Source organism: Chrysemys picta, chromosome 2 (assembly GCF_011386835.1).
Source record: "Chrysemys picta bellii isolate R12L10 chromosome 2, ASM1138683v2, whole genome shotgun sequence".
NCBI lineage: Eukaryota > Metazoa > Chordata > Testudines > Emydidae > Chrysemys > Chrysemys picta.
This window is the reverse complement of record NC_088792.1, coordinates 14847050-14865514: the sequence shown is the minus strand read 5'-3', so window position 1 is coordinate 14865514 and position 18465 is coordinate 14847050. Positions and strand designations below refer to the sequence as shown.

At 46.6% G+C, this 18465-nt stretch overlaps 1 protein-coding gene and 1 long non-coding RNA gene across 14 annotated transcripts in view; both read left to right on the top strand.

Annotated features, from left to right (window-relative positions):
• Positions 1–18465, top strand: part of LOC135981908 (uncharacterized) — a 98488-nt gene that overhangs the window by 55438 nt on the left and 24585 nt on the right. The gene's annotated exons all lie outside the window — the stretch shown is intronic.
• XIRP1 (xin actin binding repeat containing 1) overlaps positions 1–18465 on the top strand; it is a 51873-nt gene that overhangs the window by 24394 nt on the left and 9014 nt on the right. For 9 of the 13 annotated variants that reach the window (XM_042859570.2, XM_024101043.3, XM_024101042.3 and 6 more), the window contains 2 exons: positions 14862–15004; positions 16792–16845. In XM_042859570.2, the coding sequence (XP_042715504.2) occupies positions 14862–15004; positions 16792–16845 (197 nt within the window). Of the gene's footprint in view, positions 1–8630; positions 8810–12942; positions 13007–14861; positions 15005–16791; positions 16846–18465 lie in introns of those variants that run through there. The other 4 variants (XM_042859577.2, XM_042859579.2, XM_065586721.1 and 1 more) reach the window with 4 other exon arrangements.

The window sequence follows — 18465 nt, the reverse complement described above, 5'->3', positions numbered from 1 at the left end:
GTCAAACAATGAAGAAAGCATTTGTGTGTCCATATCCAGGGATCATTCATGGGGCCCGCTCTTGCGAGGTGCACAGCTCCTGTCTGAAGTCAGTGGGAGCAGCAGTTGCTCAGTATCTCTCAGGTTCATGCTTATAGGTTATAACTTTTGGAAATTCTTTTGTCACTTCTATTCACTTGTCCAGCCCAGTAAGCACCTTTGAACAAGCCCATAGATCTGTCAGATGCTTTGTAGCTTCAATCTCTCTCCTGCACTGCTGCATCTCTTTGCTTATTTGTTTAATGGGCACCAGAGCTGCAGCTCTAAAGTGCAGGTGTTGTCTAATGGGTGGAGCAGGGCACTGAGAGGCAGGAATCCTAGGAGCTAGTCTTGATTCTGCCACTGACTAACTGCATGACCTTGGACAAGTTCCTTAACCTCTTTGCTCCAGCCCCTCAATTGGTGTGAAATGGCGTAGCTCCACAAACGTCAGTGGATTTACATCAGCCGAAGACCTGGCCCGGTGTGTCTCTAAAAGAGGTGTACTACTATTTATCCTGTCGTCGAGCAGTTTTAAATCATCAGGCGCTATTGACATGCAAAATATGTTCTTCATTCATTTATTCTCTTGTTGTTATCATTTCTTTCTGGGATTTACCCACTGGCATTCTGCCAACTCCCGCAAGGACAACAGGGCTGCTTTTTCCCCTCCCAGTCATTGGCTAAAAACAGCTTCAACCACTTCTTTTTAGTAGAAAAATGAGAGAAAGAGAGAGAGAGAGAGAGAGAGAGAGAGAGAGAGAGAGAGATTCCATCTGCTATCATAGCTACTTAAAGAGGGGAACAAAATGTGAAGAAGCTCCCCCGGTCCAACACCAGTTGGTAGATGGTTTGCTAGTCTACGTGAGAGTAAAGAGAACCTTAGGCTGTGGGTGGGAAATGTTATGATGCACATTCAGGCCCATAAGTGCCTTGAACTATTAGTTATTTCTAAGGAAAGGAAACAAACGAAGCTCAAGATGATTCCCTGAGGCACATTCCTGAAAAGCTGAGGGCTCATCTACTCATAAAAGTTGTACCCCTGTAACTATCCCAGGATAGCTAAAGCAGTACAACTGCCCCTAGTGCGGGCACAGGTACATCAGGCTAAAGGTGTTTGATACTGGTTCAGCTTACTTCTGCGTGGGACTGGGAATAAGCTATACCAGTATTAGACACCTTTATACCAATAGAACATGTCCACTCGAGGGGTTGTAATGGTATAAATGTAATCAGTAACACATCACACCACTAACTGATATAGCTATACCAGTTCTAAACCTGTGTGCAGACCAAGTCTGAGAGGCACAGAGATAGCTGGAAAGTAGCAAAATATTATTATAATTAAGCACCCAACACTACCCATAGGCGATTTCTGGCTAACATTGATTTCACTCCACTGATTTTGTCCTTTAGCTCATCCTCTCAAAGATGTCATAGATGAAATCCCCACAGAGAATTCCGTAGTGTCAGCTACTAACCAGTAACTCATTCACTGGTGACTCCCTCAATGTTACTAAGTACCACCCTCCCCCCCACACACACTTCCTGGTCTCTAGAGATCTCATTGCCTGGCACAGCTCAGACCCTCTTTATTCTACCCCTACCCCCAAGGAATGGATTTCCCAGGAGAATTTTTCTCTTTTCCAGGCAGGAGCTCTCAAAACGGCATTGAGAGCAGCTGGCTTTTGAAAAAGGAGATACATTCTGGAAGCTATACATGTTTGTATAGGTAGCAATAGATCTGTGTGTATGCACCTTCAGATCTCTATGCAAGAGCCCTTTGCTGCAACTGCTGTGAGGAGCTGGCCAATTCACGATGCCTCGATTAAAGGGCAGAATCCCCTTCACATCATGTTTGACTGTAAGCTCTCTGGGGTAGGGGCCACGTCTTTGTACAGCACCTAGCACAATGATGCCCCAAAATGAGTGGTCCTGTGGTGCTACTGTAATATAAATAAACAACAAAGAATAACAATCAGCTTTCATCTGTGGACTTGAAATGGTGCCACAAACCTAACCCTGTTATCAGAACTGGATGCAAACACATCTCCTGACCTGTGCAGAAGTTTGGGGCCCGGATCAAAAAATGTGCCTTTCACTATTATATTCTAGAACTCCGACATGAAAAAAAGCAGGATTTCTCTCTTCTGCTCTTTTATAGGGAGTCCTCTTCCCCCGCCCCCTACTCACCCCCTGATCCTAGCTAACAGTTTGCCTCTCTTGGGAAGAGTGGGAAATGCTAGTGGAATACAAGGGCTATGCTTGGTTTTTTTGCAGATATTGTTGGGATTTTTTCAAATAGGGTTTGTTTTTTCAGAGCAGATATAGGTGCTGGAACTAGGGGTGCTGCCGTACCCCCGGGCTTGAAGTGGATCCCATTATATACAGGGTTTACAATTTGATTCAATGGCTCTCAGCACCCCCACTTTAAAAATTGTTCCAACACACCTGAGAGCAGAAGTAAGATCTCTTGCCCATTATTGACTAAGAACAGTCAATAGTTTCATGGGTGCATATGATAATTTACCAATGCTAAATTAATAGAAAATATGGGAAAGGTTTGAAACAATTACTTATGACTTAATTGGTGACAGGCATACAATAGCAGAACAAAACTCTCCACTCAGCTAACCTGTAAGGTCAACAGCATTGCAAACAATGTTTAAAGCTATATGGCACAGATATTTACTTGCCTTTATGTACTGGGATTCCTTTTGCATCCCAGAAACATACAGTACATGCAGCAAAAGGAGACACATACAGTGCTCAGGCCTGTCCTGACATTCTCAGGATGTCACTTCATGGTGATTAGAATGAAGCTGCCTTAAAAGGCAGGGCATTCCTAGCACTAAAGGCAATCCTTCTCCCCGTTAAGCTGTGTAACCAATGGCCAACTCTGTACTACTGTTCTGAGTGTTGTTGTCAGGAGCAAAGATATTGCTACGAGCCTGCTACGAACTGTAGTTTGGCCACACACTGGGTGGAAAAACCTTTAGGAATCAACTCTTTGCTCAGCTTGAGTTCACACCAATGAGTCAAAAAGCACCATTGTAGGGTGACCAGATAGCAACTGTGAAAAATCGGGACAGGGGGTGGGGGGTAATAGGAGCCTATATAAGAAAAAATCCCCAAAAATGGGACTGTCCCTATAAAAATGGGACATCTGGTCACCCTACATAGAAGGAGACTATAGGGCTTGTCTACACTTACTGGGGGATCGATGCACGGCGGTAGATGCATCTGTGGTTGATTTAGTGGGTCTAGTGAAGACCCACTAAATCAACCGCAGATTGCTTTCCCGTCGACTCATGTACTCCACCCGAATGAGGAGCACAAGGGGAGTCAACGGGAGAGTGTCTCCAGTCAACATTGCGTAGTGTGGACCCCGCGGTAAGTAGATCTAAGTATGTCAACTTCAGCTAGGTTATTCACATAGCTGAAGTTGTGTAACTTAGATTGATCTCCCCCCGTAGTGTAGACAAGGCCTAAGAGAATAAGTTATCAAAACAGTCACATCTAAATAAAGATCAGTTTTCCATTGGAAGAATGATCCTGTGGATGTAGCACTGGATCGGGGCTCAGGTGAGCGGGGTTCAGTTCGTAACTCTGTCACAGACGTTCTGCATGACCTTGGGAACGCCACTTAACCTCTTTTTTAACCTGGAGATAATATTCCTTTTTCCATCTGACTATTTAGATTGTGAGCTCTTTGGGATGGGAACTGACTCTCCCTGTATGTAAATACATCACCTACCACAATGAGGCCCTGATCTTGGTTGCAGGGTTTCAGAGCTAAAAACAACAGTAATAATAATAATTAATGATTGGTAGTTAGCTATTAAAGCGAGGTGTATGGTAGAAAAGTAGAACGAAAGAGGCAGTTTAAATAATATTAAGAGGATCTATTTGTGATCACATTTTAGACTAAAGTCCATAAAGGATTAAGAAATGATGAATATATGTTACAAGAGTGCTACAGACAAGAGTAGCTCATGTGATAGGCGGCTCTAAGCACATGAGAAGTGTTGTAGAAGGGTTATAAGGCATGGTTATGAGCAACTTGTTGACCTGATGGAATCTATAATAATTTATTAAACAGTGACTAAAACATCTGCTAATCATTTATTTCAACCCTTTATAAATGGAAGCTGACAACAAAGTGTGACCCCATTGGTAAAAACAATTGTGAATCTGCAGCCATAGTTTTATCCATCTAGTCAATTAAAATTCAGAATCCCTGGAAGGCTTGCGTGGGCGTGGTTTAAAGCCCTCTCTAAGCATGGATCTTTCTAACCAGTTGCCCCCTTGCCAGCAACCCCCCACCCCTTCTCCAGTCTCCAATGCCACCAGCAGCTGTTACTTGGGGACGCGTCTTTGCATTTTTTGCACCCCAGGAATAGTGTCTCTGCATTCCATCAAGCCCGCATTTTTACAAAGACCAAAAATAACAGCCCAGTGCTTCAAAGTGACTCTAGTGTCAGTCCGGGGCTGCGTTTTACTGAGTCACCTCGGGACCTCTTTAAATGGCATGGGAGTATTAAACTGTGATATGTCACCTGCAAAGAATTTCTGATTCAAGTTATATGGCCAGGATTTTTCAGGAGTGACTAATGACTTGGTTGCCTCAGTTCTAAGGTACCCAACTTGAGACACCTTAAAAGGGACGAGGAGTCCGGTGGCACCTTAAAGACTAACAGGTTTATTTGGGGTTTTTTACCCACGAAAGCTTATGCCCAAATAAATCTGTTAGTCTTTAAGATGCCACCGGACTCCTCGTTGCTTTTGTGGATACAGACTAACACGGGTACCCCTCTGACACCTTAAAACGGGGACTGCAGGGGCGGCGCATGAACCACTGGCTAGGGGAGGCTAGCCCCCAGTCCTGCCCCTTCCACACCAGTTCCACCCCTTCTGCACCCCCGGAATCCAGAGCACATCACCACAGCCGCCGGCCCCCGCCCCAGACTGGCTAGTGCCTGCAGCCTCACCAGCCCGGGAGCGCCAGGAGGGAGAGCGCGTGGCGTGGCCCCAGCCCCTGGAACTTAGCGGCAACACAAAGGGGGACCCTGGGGGCAGAGTGTGGGTGGGGCCATACCTGGCTGTTTGGGGAGGCACAGCCTCCCCCAGCCTCCCCTACCTGCCGCCCAAGGGGGCCTGATTTTCAATGGTTGTGGATTTTCTGAAAGGCAGGCCCATTTAAGATGCCTCAAACTGAGCATCCAAATTAGTCATGTTTGAAAATCTTGGCCTTTTAGAATATATTTAAATCCTAACTTGTTTTGCTCATAACACCTTAGATTATTAAAGCTGAAAGAATTTCCTTTCCACCAGAGCTGCTCCCTATTTACTTGTTTTGCATTTCACTCTGCTCTTTCGATTATAGTCAGTTTCACTTTCCAGCTGACATGTATTTACCACAATGTTGCAACATGATTCTAAGGCACTAGCACAAGGTTACTATGCAACAGGTGGGTGGAAACCTCTGCAAAAGGATGTTTAAACCCAAGCTTTAAAAAAAAAAAAAAAGCCGATTTATATTTTATTTTGGTAAAGATTTGTATTATTATAATACATTTGTATCTATAACAGCGCCCAGAGACCAAAACTGATATCAGAGCCCCATTCTGCTAGTTGCTGTGCAATCTGAAAACAGTGTTACTAGCGCACTTACTTTTATTGTGGGTCTCGTGATAATTAGTGTTTTCCTTAAAGCTCCAGTTGCTGGAATCATGTGACTACGTGAGCATCTCAGCTTTCTTTTTTCTTTTTAATGGTACATTTCTAGTAGGGTGACCAGACAGCAAGTGTGAAAAATCAGGACAGGAGGTGGGGGATAATAGGAGCCTATATAAGAAAAAGACACAAAAAATTGGGACTGTGCACCCTAAAGGGTGAAAAACCAGAAAGGAAAAAAAAAAACAAGATGTATTTAAAAAAAAAAACGTCATGATTTTTAAGCCAATTTCACGATTTTTTGGGAACAGACTCATAATTCTTGACTATTTGTGGTTGGCAATAATGAACTATCCCATGCTGGCCCATCCCTAGAAAAAGCCCAGCTTGAATTTCAGATCCCAACTGGACTTTGCAAAACCGGCAGTTAGAGGGAAACAGGCGGTTTGCAAACCAGCAAAAACCTGATCCAGAAGTCTTGGAGCAAGAGAGAGAGAATAAATAGGAAGCCTCTGGACAACAGTGTTCCCGATACTTTCCTGCCGGCAGCCTCACTTTAAGCAGCTGCTTCCTGCCCCCGCCCCAACGCTGCCCTTTCTTCTCACATTGGCAAAATCAGCACGTGGCCTTTGAATGATTTTTCTCATGTGTCCCAAATGCTCAACAGCAAGTTGGAGTTGGGCAGTCAAGTCAGAAATAGCTGAAATGCACTTTTATCCACTGCTGAGCGGCCGGAACAAAAACTGCCTGTGCCCTCCCCCCTCCCGCCCCTTTCACGCCAATAGAAGGTCTATAGCATTTTCCACTAGTTCCAGGGGTGTATCCCCAGGATCACTTCCCCTTTCAGCCCAGCTGCGGGAACTCCTGGTCCTCAAAAAGGGAGAGTGATTTAGACTGCCTGGTCAATCCTCTGAGCTTCCCCTGCCCTCCCCCATCTGCTTTCCACATAGTTAGTATTCACCACAGTGACAAAAGGCCTCCTACAGCAGCTGTTAGGCACTGAAGCTGGATCATTCCATGAGGAATGTGGACCCAGCGCGGGGTTGAACAAGGCCCATCGGCCTTTGCTCAAAGTGATGGGATCAAGGAACTGACAGCAGCACAATGGGCCGTCAGAGCACAGAATGGAGGAAGAGATTTGAACTTGTTCCCATTGATTTAACAGGGCCAATGAGCGCCTAGTCTCCCAGATTAAGCTGACACACTGGCTTCTTCTCCGGCTATTATTAGTGCTTACCCAGCTATGAGAATTCCACAAGACCAGCCACATGAGTGGCGCTCGCATTTAGCAGCCCTTTTGTAGGGGGACTGATTAGCTCCCAGTGAAGCAGGGGGAAGGGAGTGATTCAGCACCACTGGCTTTCAATGCTAGCGACAGGTACATGAGCCATTAAAACTGGGCTGAGGGCAAATTGCGATTCTGATGCACAAACACTGAGGGCTGGTGTCACTGATCAGCGCTGACTCCATCTCATGGAGGCTGATGGTGAGTTTCCCAGGTTTCACTGACGCACAGGGTGGGTGACATGGCGAGGTTCATGGACGTGGAGGTGGGGGGAGTGGCAAAGAACGCTGCAGAACACCCCTCCAGCCTGCCGCACAAACACACCCCTGGGGAGTCTCAAACAGCTCAGAGGACCCAGCAGCTGGGTGACTCAGAGCCCTTCCCATGCTGCAAAGAAGAGCTGGGAGTCTAGAGATTCTTAGTAACAAAACCAGCCGGCTTAGGGTACGTCTATACTACCCGCCGGATCGGTGGGTAGTGTTCGATGTATCGGGGATCGATTTATCGCGTCTCGTCTGGACGCGATGAATCGATCCGCTAATCGATGCCCATACTCCACCTCGGCAGGAGGAGTAAGCGGAGTCGACGGGGAAGCCGCGCCAGTCGACTCGCCGCCATGAGGACGGCCAGGTAAGTCGAACTAAGATACTTTGACTTCAGCTACGCGAATAGCGAATAGCATAGCTAAAGTTGCGTATCTTAGTTCGAACTCCCCCCCCGCTAGTGTAGCCCAGGCCTTAGAATACGTCAAAGACCATACAACCATGTGGGTTACGCTCAATCTCTAAACTGCTTCATCCATGGAGTTACCCCGTCGCTTGAAGTATTGAGGAACAGAGTGGGCAAATGGTAGAAAACATACACCTCTACCTCGATATAACGCTGTCCTCGGGAGCCAAAAAATCTTACCGTGTTATAGGTGAAACCGCGTTATATTGAACTTGCTTTGATCCACGGGAGTGCGCAGCCTCCTCCCCCCACCCCCCCCGGAGCTCTGATTTACCGCGTTATATCCAAATTCGTGTTATATCGGGTCACATCATATCGTGGTAGAGGTGTACCGTGGAGAACATTCCTGCATTGGCAGGTAGAGGAAAAAGAGCTCTTTGGCAGCTCTGATTTCCACAGACCTGTGAAAGGGCAAGCGGCTCTTCATGACCACTGCACGTTCAGTTTAGCGAGGCACAGTGCACGTCCGCTAGTGACTCAGGGTTCACTAGTGACTGGCAAAAACAGGGCTCAGAAAAGCCTACTGGAAACAGTAGCCACCTATTTCCCCATGGGTGGGGAAACACCGTGCAAGTCGAGGACTCTAGTGGCTATAATCAGCCACACTTTCAGAGCAAGAAGAGGAAGCTATTTTGCCTGGCATTGCTGGCTTGCGTAGATGTGAGTTTACTGAGCTCAGAGCCCCGTTTCACACACCACATCACTGGATGGTTCTTCTTTGCTTTGTAAAAACAAATTGCAAACGCATTAGCTGCGGCACCCCCACTTTAGCCCACCCGGCAGAGCTCAGATCCCATTACACCATCCCACGGTACAGTAAGAGGCAGGGAAATACAGAGTCACCACTATTGGGATGGCCAAGGTGGGGTTCATATGGTGGCACAAAGGGCATTTGCTTAGCCGCTGTGTTTGTTCAGTGCAGATGATTTCAGGAGCAAAGCTGACGACATGCTGTTGGCCGACCACCCCAGATAGACTAGGTGCTGAGCCGGCAGCTTCTTTTTTTTACTAGGTGATTCAGTCATTCAGTAATTCACTGGGGACGGTGGTGCTAGCCGGTCTGCGAAAAGTCCTAGCAAGAAAGAGGATGGACACTAACAGGTGGGTGGCATTGTTTCCCTACAGCACATAATGGTTTAAGTGGAATGAGAAGCCAACTAGGGTTGCTGGCTTATTTAAAGACAGGTTTTGTCTCAGTGGCAAAAGAACTTTGTTTTCCTTTACTCGGATTCTGACTGTTGGATCTAACATAGTTATAGAAAGAAAGAATTTTGTATTGAGTTTTGCATCATCATTACCTTTTTCCTATGTAGCTCTGATGCTTTCTTCATCTTGTAGTGTTACCTTCACTAGAAGGCAGTGTGTTCTGGCGGTTTTAGCTGCAGTGTCAAGTGGTTAAATGCTTGTTTGCGCTTACGATTTAGGGCTTATCATGACACCCCCCCATGAAGTCTAATAACTGATCAATTAATATGAATGAATATAATGCATCATTTCCCAAGCAGGGGAAGGTGTCAGTTTCTCAGGTTCTGTGTTATGCAGCTTTCCAGGATCCTTGTAACATTGGGAGACTCTGATTCTAGCTTTAGCGACTGAGCTCCAGGCTCAAACTTGCTTTAAACACAGGTTTGACAACAGAAATAGACGAGTCAAACTCTAGCCTGGGTGTAATTTAACTGATTTGGTCCTCTCTTCTGAACGTTGCGGGGCAGAGTCTCAGCAGGTGTAAATCAGGATCACTCTGTTAACATGAAAGCATTTACACTAAATTACACAGCTGAGATTCTGGCCGTACATGTGTCTGTGTTTTACGGTAAAGATGAATTAAATGATTGGAAAAGTGGTAGACTAAGGGTCACTAGCTAGAGCTGGGCATAGCTCAGACAGGCACTGTGCAAGCTAACCCCTGATGCACTTTGCTGATACTCAGCAGTCCGGCAGCACCTCCTGCTATTCCACTGCTGGGCCACTGCAGACTTCTACCCTGCCAGACTACATCTCAGCTCGCACCTGCAGCTCTCCTGCTGTTGCTGCTCCAGGCCTCTATTGAACTGAGGCTGCCAGCTGGCCCAGGCCGAAGGTTATGTCTAACAGGAGAACTAGAGGACTACCCAGAGGTGTTTGCGGAGCTACTGAAACTGTAGCCGCTTCCCAGATTCAATTTATAAATACTCTACCACATTCCAGCTCCACTGGAGCCAATGGGCATTCTGATGTGGTCTACAATGGGAACCAAATCAGGGCTAGATCCTATGATTTTCCTCAGGCAAAATGCCCAGTGAAATCATCAACAGCAGATTTTCCTAATCAGGATTGCAGGGTGCAGCCATCACAGAAGCACATTTTTAATGAGCTAGCCGGTGAGGATGCCTGTAGTGATAAGAGTATCAGGTTTAAAATCCCTGGCCTCCCTGGGACCACAGCTGGTTCTATTGTTTTATTTATGTCAACATCTGCCCAGTACTATTGGGACGGCTGTAATAAATCAAATAAATTCTAGAGGGGTCAGCCTGGCCAGTGGCGGCTCCAGGCACCAGCGCTCCAAGCGCATGCCTGGGGCGGCAAGCCGCGGGGGGCGCCCTGCCAGTCCCTGCAAGCACGGCAGGCAGGCTGCCTTCGGCGGCTTGCCTGCGGGAGGTCCGCCGGTCCCGCGGCTTCGGCAGCAATTCGGCGGTGGGGACGCCGGAGCCGCAGGACCGGGGACCTCCCGCAGATAAGCCGCCGAAGGCCGCCTGCCTGCCATGCTTGGGGCGGCAAAAACGCTAGAGCCGCCCCTGAGCCTGGCCCTTCATCTAGTGAAGGTAGAACATTGAGTTCCATACAGTTTACTAGAGCTTTCAGAGGAGATGTTGCGCTCCAGGGTCTCAAACATTTTAACCAGACGCAAGCGATTCCATGGCAGTTTTTGTGACCCAGGGGTTGCCCTAGTGTTTTAGCCAGAGGTGGCCACCTTGCAGTAGTACGATATGTTTATAGTTTGTGAAGTGCTTTGGGATTCCAGTTGCTGTCTGAATGTCAAATAATGAGACCCCGTCTAATACGCTGTTTAATAATTGCAGACAGTTTGTAGCCTGGCTTTCTGGTTATCGGAATGAATTGTTGTTCCTCAGCTGTGTGGGCCATTATCTATAATTAGCAATCGAGCGAGTGGCTGCTATGCGTGTTGTCCTGCGAAGCTGTGGGTCACTGCATACTTTCCATGCTTTCAGAGCACACAGCTCATGCTGCTGTTTTTAACTCCCTATATCTAAGGCATGTGGTTTTCGGGCTGGTGATAAGCAAAGAGCAGGTTTGCAAATCCCAAGCACTGTAAAAGAAAAAGAAAGAAAATGACAGGGAGAGACTTGACTGAAAGTCCCATATCTCACTGTCTCCATCATCCAAAGAGCAGCCCTTTGGTCTTTCATTTAGTGGATCTAAATGCTTGAGGCCCCCGGGATAAGAATTTTGCCACATGCTAGCAATGGAGTCGTTCATTTCTGCTAGGCATATGATTTAATCTACTATAAATCTCAATTAGGTGGTAAAAAATGCGTTATGTCCATAAACGCTCTGGGACGAGGACTATCACTTTGTTCTGTGTTTGCACAGCGCCGAGCACAGTGGTTCCTGGTGCATTCCTGCGACTCACAGGCACTACGGGAATACACGTAATAAACAATACTATGCAGTACCATCAAAATACAAACCTTGGATCAGGGGGGCTGGAACAATTTGTGTAGTGGGGGTACTGAGAGCCGTTGAATCAGACTGCAAGCCCTGTGTATGATGGAGATCACTTAAAGCCCGGGGGTGCAGCTGCACCCCCAGAATTCTTAGTTCCACCTTTGCCTAGGGTAACTAATGCAGACAGCACCTCCCTGGATGGCTTCAGGATATAAAATGTTTATGCGGCTCCATAATATTAATTTCTAAAGGGGGAAACCTGAACCCACTGGCTGTCGGCTGTATACCTAAATGGCACGTGGCATTATCAGCCCAGCTGTTTTTATCTTTTTATCAGTCTGTTTGAATTCATCATTTGAAATGCTGAGATTTCATACATATGTAACCCACCCACCTCCTGGGTGAGGTGTCCTGTCCCATCTAGTGGCACCGAGACCACTTAGAGAGAGATTAATGAGTCTGCTACAGCCTTAGCTGAGGCCATCTGGCTTTTAGCTCATGCGGTAGAGGCTCATGCACTAAGCTCCAGAGGTCCCAGGTTCGATCCCACCCACCGACAAACAGAGTCTGTTGGTGTTACACAGACATAGACTGTTTCTTTGCCAGGGGAGGGGCTGGAGGGAGTGATGAAAATTAAGCTCCACCCCCAATCCTAAACCCTGCCTGCACACCTAGGCCAGGTCTACACTACGGAGTCAGGTCAATGTAAGGCGGCTTACATCGACCTAACTCTGTAAGTGTCCATACTACAGCATTGTTCCTGCCTATGCAAGTCCCCCACTACGCCAACCTAATAACTCCACCTCCACGAGGTCAAAGTCATCAGGATAATGCAGTGTCTGTGCAGACCTTGCATTGCCTGTGAGCCCTGCTGCCAGGCTGTGGGCTCCAGACAGCCCCACTGCCAGGGGCTGACAGCCCATCAGCTATGTGTGGAGCTCAGAGCTCCACACGGAGCTAACAGCCCAGGCCGTCAGCATGTCACAATGCCCCAGTTAAGTCTGTGCCAGCACTCCTAGTGAGGACACGCACCACCGGCAGAAGGAGGGTAGTGTGGACATGAAAAACCGTAGTAATTACTGGAGTGGCTGTACATCAACCTAACATAGGTCAACTTAATTATGTAGTGTAGACAAGGCCCTACAACAACTGGGTGCTTCTGCTCAAAATGATCAGACTCGAAACAGTTAACAACGTTGACAGCGATGCTGTTGTGTTAGGGTTCACCGCCAACACCCTGGTGAGATGAATAGGGACAGGCCACACCTCCAAGAGCTTTTTTTTTTTCCCCCGACTGTGCACCTAGATGCAGGATGATGCCATTCCATTGCTGGGGGGAGGCCACATGTGGAAGGTTGTTAACACAACCAGAAGGGCTAGAAACTTTTGTTTTTAAATGAAGGCGCTACTAGGACCACCAGATTAGTGCTAGCTTGGCATTTCGACCCGTACCAGCTCAGTCTTACTCCTGTTTATAGGACTGGGACCATTTAGGCTGGGATTTGCAAAGCAGCCTTTGAGAGTTTGAAATTCAAGTGTGTTACCTGCACCTATTTTCCTTTTTAAAGATCTCCTCTTGAATAGGCATTTCAACGAGCAGGGAGAAGAAGTAGGACGACACCGTGACCCTTGGTAAATTGTTCCCATACTTAATTACTCTCACTGTTAAAAAATTACACTATATGTCCAGTCAGATTTGTCTAGCTTCAACTTCCAATTGTGCGGTTCTTGTGGGCCTGACTCAATGCCTGGGGCTGGCAATGCTGCATAATGAACCAAAAGGATTATTATTATTATTAATTCAGCATCCTCAATATGTGTACAATGGGCCCCTGTAAAAACTAAAGCAACCTTTACTGCACTGCAGTAGTTGGGTTCATTGTGGTATTTCCAATTCAGTAGTTCAAGTAGAAAGCACTGTAAATACTGCAGAAAATTCCAGTGCAAAGCAAGGTGCTGTGGTCCTCTCTTGTACTGAGAGGGGAAATAAAATCTTGGCTAGCAAGGAGAGAAAATACATATGTCCGTATGCATTCATATGTGGACATAGCTGTGCATATGGGCTGTGGTGGCAGAGAGTAAAGGTTCTTCTTGACATTTTGGCGTCCATTTGGGATAGCTGCTTCCTTATTCATGACACAGCAAAATAGAAATACAGTGGCTGGAACATGGAGTGATGGATCTCTTTTGGCCATGTCCAATCGGCTGCAACAGGCGTCTTCATTTCAATATCCATCCCTCTATTAGGGTCTCACCCTGATCTCGTCTCAGTCAGTGGCAAAGCTCCCAATGACTTCAGGATCAGGCCCTTAGCTACAAACACATGCCCTGGTTGGGTAAGTGTGAGCAGGGGAGAGCTAGCTGGAAAACGAAAGTGGGCAAGTGTGCAAGCAACAGACTGTGGCCTTCTCCGTAAGGCAATGTTGGAATTATGTTAGCAAATGCTTGGGGTGGGTCCTGGGAGCTCAAGGAGGAGAGCGGATATATACCATAAGGGAGGAAGGATGGTCTTGTGGTTAGGGCATTAGACTAAGACCCAAATCGAATTCCCAGCTGTGCTCCTGACTTCCCACATGACCTTGGGAAAATCAGTTAACCTCTCTGTGCCTCAATTCCCCATCTGTAAAATGGGGCTTATAATATTTCCCTACCTCACAGGAGAATTGTGAAGCTAACTGCTTGTGAGGGGCGCTGGAAGCGTAGTGATGGGGCCATAAGAAGGGGGTGTTGATTAAAGTTTAAGTAAATAAGAGTTTCATTGCCCCCCCCCCCAGCCTCTCATTTCTGGCAGTTGCATTCCAACAGTAAGGTGGCATTGCCTTAGCTCTGTGAGGCCTGGGCTGGCCTGTGTCCTAGAAATGCAGCTTTGCTGACAAGACAACAGAATGAGGAGACTGCTTGCAAATAGGTCTCTTGCTGCTCACAGGTGGCAGCCAGGAGGTGGTGTCTCCTTCCAGCACATGGTATGGAATAGGCAGGACCTGGCACTAGATGGCCCAAAGCTCCATTCCAGTATGGCAGTTCCAGCACCCCCTAGTTTCTGTCTGATCTTTCGCTCTCCCCAACCCATATCTCAAGTTAATTTCCGTCCCCTTGAGAGTTTGGGAACTTTCAATGTCTCTTTCATAACCCAAGAGGAATCACAGTTAAGAAGGAGCCTTGTGATCAGCAGGGCTCCCCATCTGCCACACATTTCACCCTGGGCTGCTTCCCTATCCAGTCGCAGAACATGCAAACAGGCCAACGACTTGTCCTTGGAGCTGGGAGCAGGGTCCCCTAGCCTCAGCGATTGACCACCCAGTTCCTCCCCACCACTGGAGACCTGAGCAATGGGGACAGGAGTTGTTGAAGAGATTGGGTGGGGAGTTGCTGAGGCTCCTGTCAGGGACCCATGCAGTCTTTTGTCTCCCTTGTGCATAAGGCCAGCCCACTTTGCTGCCTTGGCACGCTGGCGTATACCTAACACACACCTCTGTCCCTGTTTCAGATGAGCGGACACAGTCAATTTTAGACAACACTAGACGCATACTGCACCAAGGACACGGGAAACCCTCCTCCCCCTCCGTGAAGGAGCGGTCAGCTCTCTATCTGTCTGAGACAGCTGCTCACGCAGGCAGCCTCCCAAAGTCTGTAAGTATCTCATACTTTTCATTCCTGGCCCTCGTAGGAGTCACTAAAAGCATCTCAGCAATGTCCATTCCCAGCAACTGGCCATAACGAGGGGAAAGAGAATAGGTTTGTTTTATATCGATGATGGAATTAATCCTCCAAAAATCACCATCGTTCTCTTGCCAAGGAGCTGTAAAACATATTAATTTACCATCGACGTATATATGTAAGCCCCTGGTAGAAGGGTTATTTGTTATATTACACATGCATGTACACACATATATATTGTATATACATTATATACACGCAGCCACTCATATATATATTGTGTGTATATATATGTGTGTGTGTGTGTATATATATATATATATACACACACACACACACACACACACATTATTCTATATCCTCGATATTTAATAACCTTCTCCAAGTACAGTGCCTATGTTAAGCATCTACAGTTCTCTTGCAGCTTCAGCGGCCTGTGATATTGTTCACGCCCATCCCTACATTCTTGTGTAGTGTTGCTGCATGCTGTTAAATTAGTGCTGTATTCCACCCCAGAAGTGACTGCATTTCAGCAACGAGTACAGTCATCCCCTGGCCTCGACGGTCTGATCCCACTTGCACTGCAGTAAATAGCAAAAGTCCAATAGACTTCAAAGGGGCCGGATCAGGCCCTGGAGGATACAAATATAGTCCTTTGTAATATGCATTGGGGCTTTCAAAAGGTGCCATACAAGGGTCTGATCCTAACTGAGGCTGAGCACCCACAGTTCCCATTGACCTCAAGGGATGTGGTGGACGCTCAGCACCTTTCAGGATCAGGCCCTACGTAAATCCTAGTGGATAAATCAATTTCAGGCTGGAAGGGAAAGTTTTTCTAGGACATTTACTTGGATCCCGTTTCCATCAAACACCTCTCTCAGAACACATCCTTACATCCTGTGCAGGCAGAGCAGCAGCACACACAACGTTGGCGCACTCTAACACAGTGCGAGGAGAGGCTCTACATTCCGGCTTCGTCTACATTGGAGCTGGGAGGTGTGACGCCTGGCTCATGTAGACAAACCTCGGCTGGCTCTGCTCAAGCTAGCACCTAAAGTAGCAGCGTAGCTGGGCGGCTTCTCGGCCTCACCATCTGAATACAAACCCACCCAGACCCCCTGGCATGACATGCATGGCTAGCCCAAGCTGCTGCCTCTGCTCCCACAGCTATGCTACTATGGTCCATCTACCAATGCTGGGAATCACATCTCCCAGCTCACATGTGGATGTATCCATAGCCAAGTTAAGCCTTAGGGTAATCGTCCGTACTGAGCGGCAGGAAGTCTGAAGCTTTATTCATGTCTGTTCCCTTACTCACAAATGGGCAGGGTACCAAAAAGGGGCAGGTAAATAAGAGGTAAAGCTGAGAACGATGGTTTAAATATGATCTTTCTCAAGTAGCTTAGCTACCTGGTCCCCTCTCACGCCTGCTCCTAAATCAGAGTATCATTGTAGCCCCACAAAAATGCTCTCATCTGGGCAGGTTCCGATTCCCGTACACTCCCCGTCCTTTGTACTTACGTATGTAATGCTCCGTGCCTCTCCTGTGAATGAACGTGTCCATAGGGCACTTACCGGTCCACAAGGGCATTCTTGGTTTTCCATTATAACACCTTCTTTTGGGTTTTGGGTTGGAAAACATAATTCTGAAAGAATAAAAAGTCTAATGTAAGAACTAGTATGTTATACACAGAGAGAGAGAGAGAGAGAGAGAGTGAATGTGTGCAGTTCTATATAATTATGTTTTATTTCTCTTTCAGAATACCACAAAGGAGAGCGCTGCTCATCCTCCTGACAACCAGAAAGCAAGCAAGGTAGGACATGCTAAAAACACGTGTGGTTGTCTAACAAAGTCTCTGTGGACTGGTGTATCGTGTGATTTAACTACCTGTGCTTGACAATGAGGAGCACCCTCATGCAGAATATGGACGTTCAACACCTCAACTGCTCAGCCATATTTAGAACTTGTTTAGGGGGTTCAAAATCACCTTACATAAAAAGGATCCAGGAATTTAGAAATATGTCAGCTCATATGAAACTGCAGTATTTGCAACTTGCCATGAAATATACTCGTTTTGGTCTTTTGTTACTAAGGTTCAGTGCATTTTTTTTTAAATGGAAGTATGTGTGTGTTTAACAGAGTGACATAACATTGCACATAACCGATCTTGAGTGAAAAAATATGCAAAGTTTAATGGCATGCAAAGGTTTCTGCTTGTGTTGAAAGATGAACTACTAGAATTATGGTCTCTCCTAGGTAACGATTAGCAGCATCAGCTACCTCTCATTGGTAAAATCTCCTTTAGATTATTGTATATATAGTAAATCTCCTATAGTATAGATGCTGTACGTTCAACATAGCATTATGCCACACCACAATCAAACTTCACAAGCTAAAATACTAGGGAGCAAAGTCAGCGTATAAGCAAACAAAATTCTAATGTCACATAGATGCAACTCCCATTCACTTCAATATCAATGTTTCCATGTAACCGAGAGCAGAATTTGGCCCAATAGGTCTGGAGGGAATCTACTGGCGTAACTTACACCTTCTCCTGGCCCCTCAAAGTGTGTATGCTATACCTGCTTAGATTTCCTTTTCCCTACTTAGTCCCCTCCTTATGTATCATCTCTGAATTTGGCCCACCAAGTCTAATTGCATCTTAACTGGTTTAACTCACATGCTGAGGAGCCAAAAGACAGGATCTCATAAGGCAAAGCAACGAGGAGGAGGGTTTAAGGCAGTGGAAGTTAAACTAGACCACACATTACTTTATTGTACACCTTTGCACATTTTCTTCTGGCTCTATGATGTGTAAGTTACTCTCCCTTACAGATCACAAGTAGGCATGAGGGGATCTCACTTACACCAACTCTCATTTTGGCCCAATACCTATGACATTCCAAGTTAAATGTCACTTATCTTAGGTCTCCGATCTGCATTATGTTTTCCAAGCATATTAACTATCATTGTTTCACCTGGAGCTATGGGACACATGGTCAAGCCACAACAGAGGAAATCATTGATCCAGTCAAGTTTTCCTTCATTCTGGAGGTGGAGGTTGCACAGGTTGTAACAAAAGGCTTTGGCATAGATAGAGAAAGACTAGCTCTGATTAAGACCCATCTTTCTAACTACTTCATGCAGCGTTCCATCCACCCAAATATACAGATGGTCTTCACACATCATCATAGTCACTGAGTTCTGCCTCCTCACTGGGTCTTCTCCCATCTGATTACCAGGGAGCTTCCTTCTGAATCCCTAACTGGGTCTTCATTCCCCAGGCCCACTGAGGTACTGCACACCTGGGAGAGATTTAAGCAGGGCATTAGCTCCCTGCTATTCAGACATGCCCCCGTTAATATTATTCTGAGGCTCATCCTCTCTTGCTAACACTATCCAGATCCAGTCTTTCTGTTACTCTCTAGCTGAC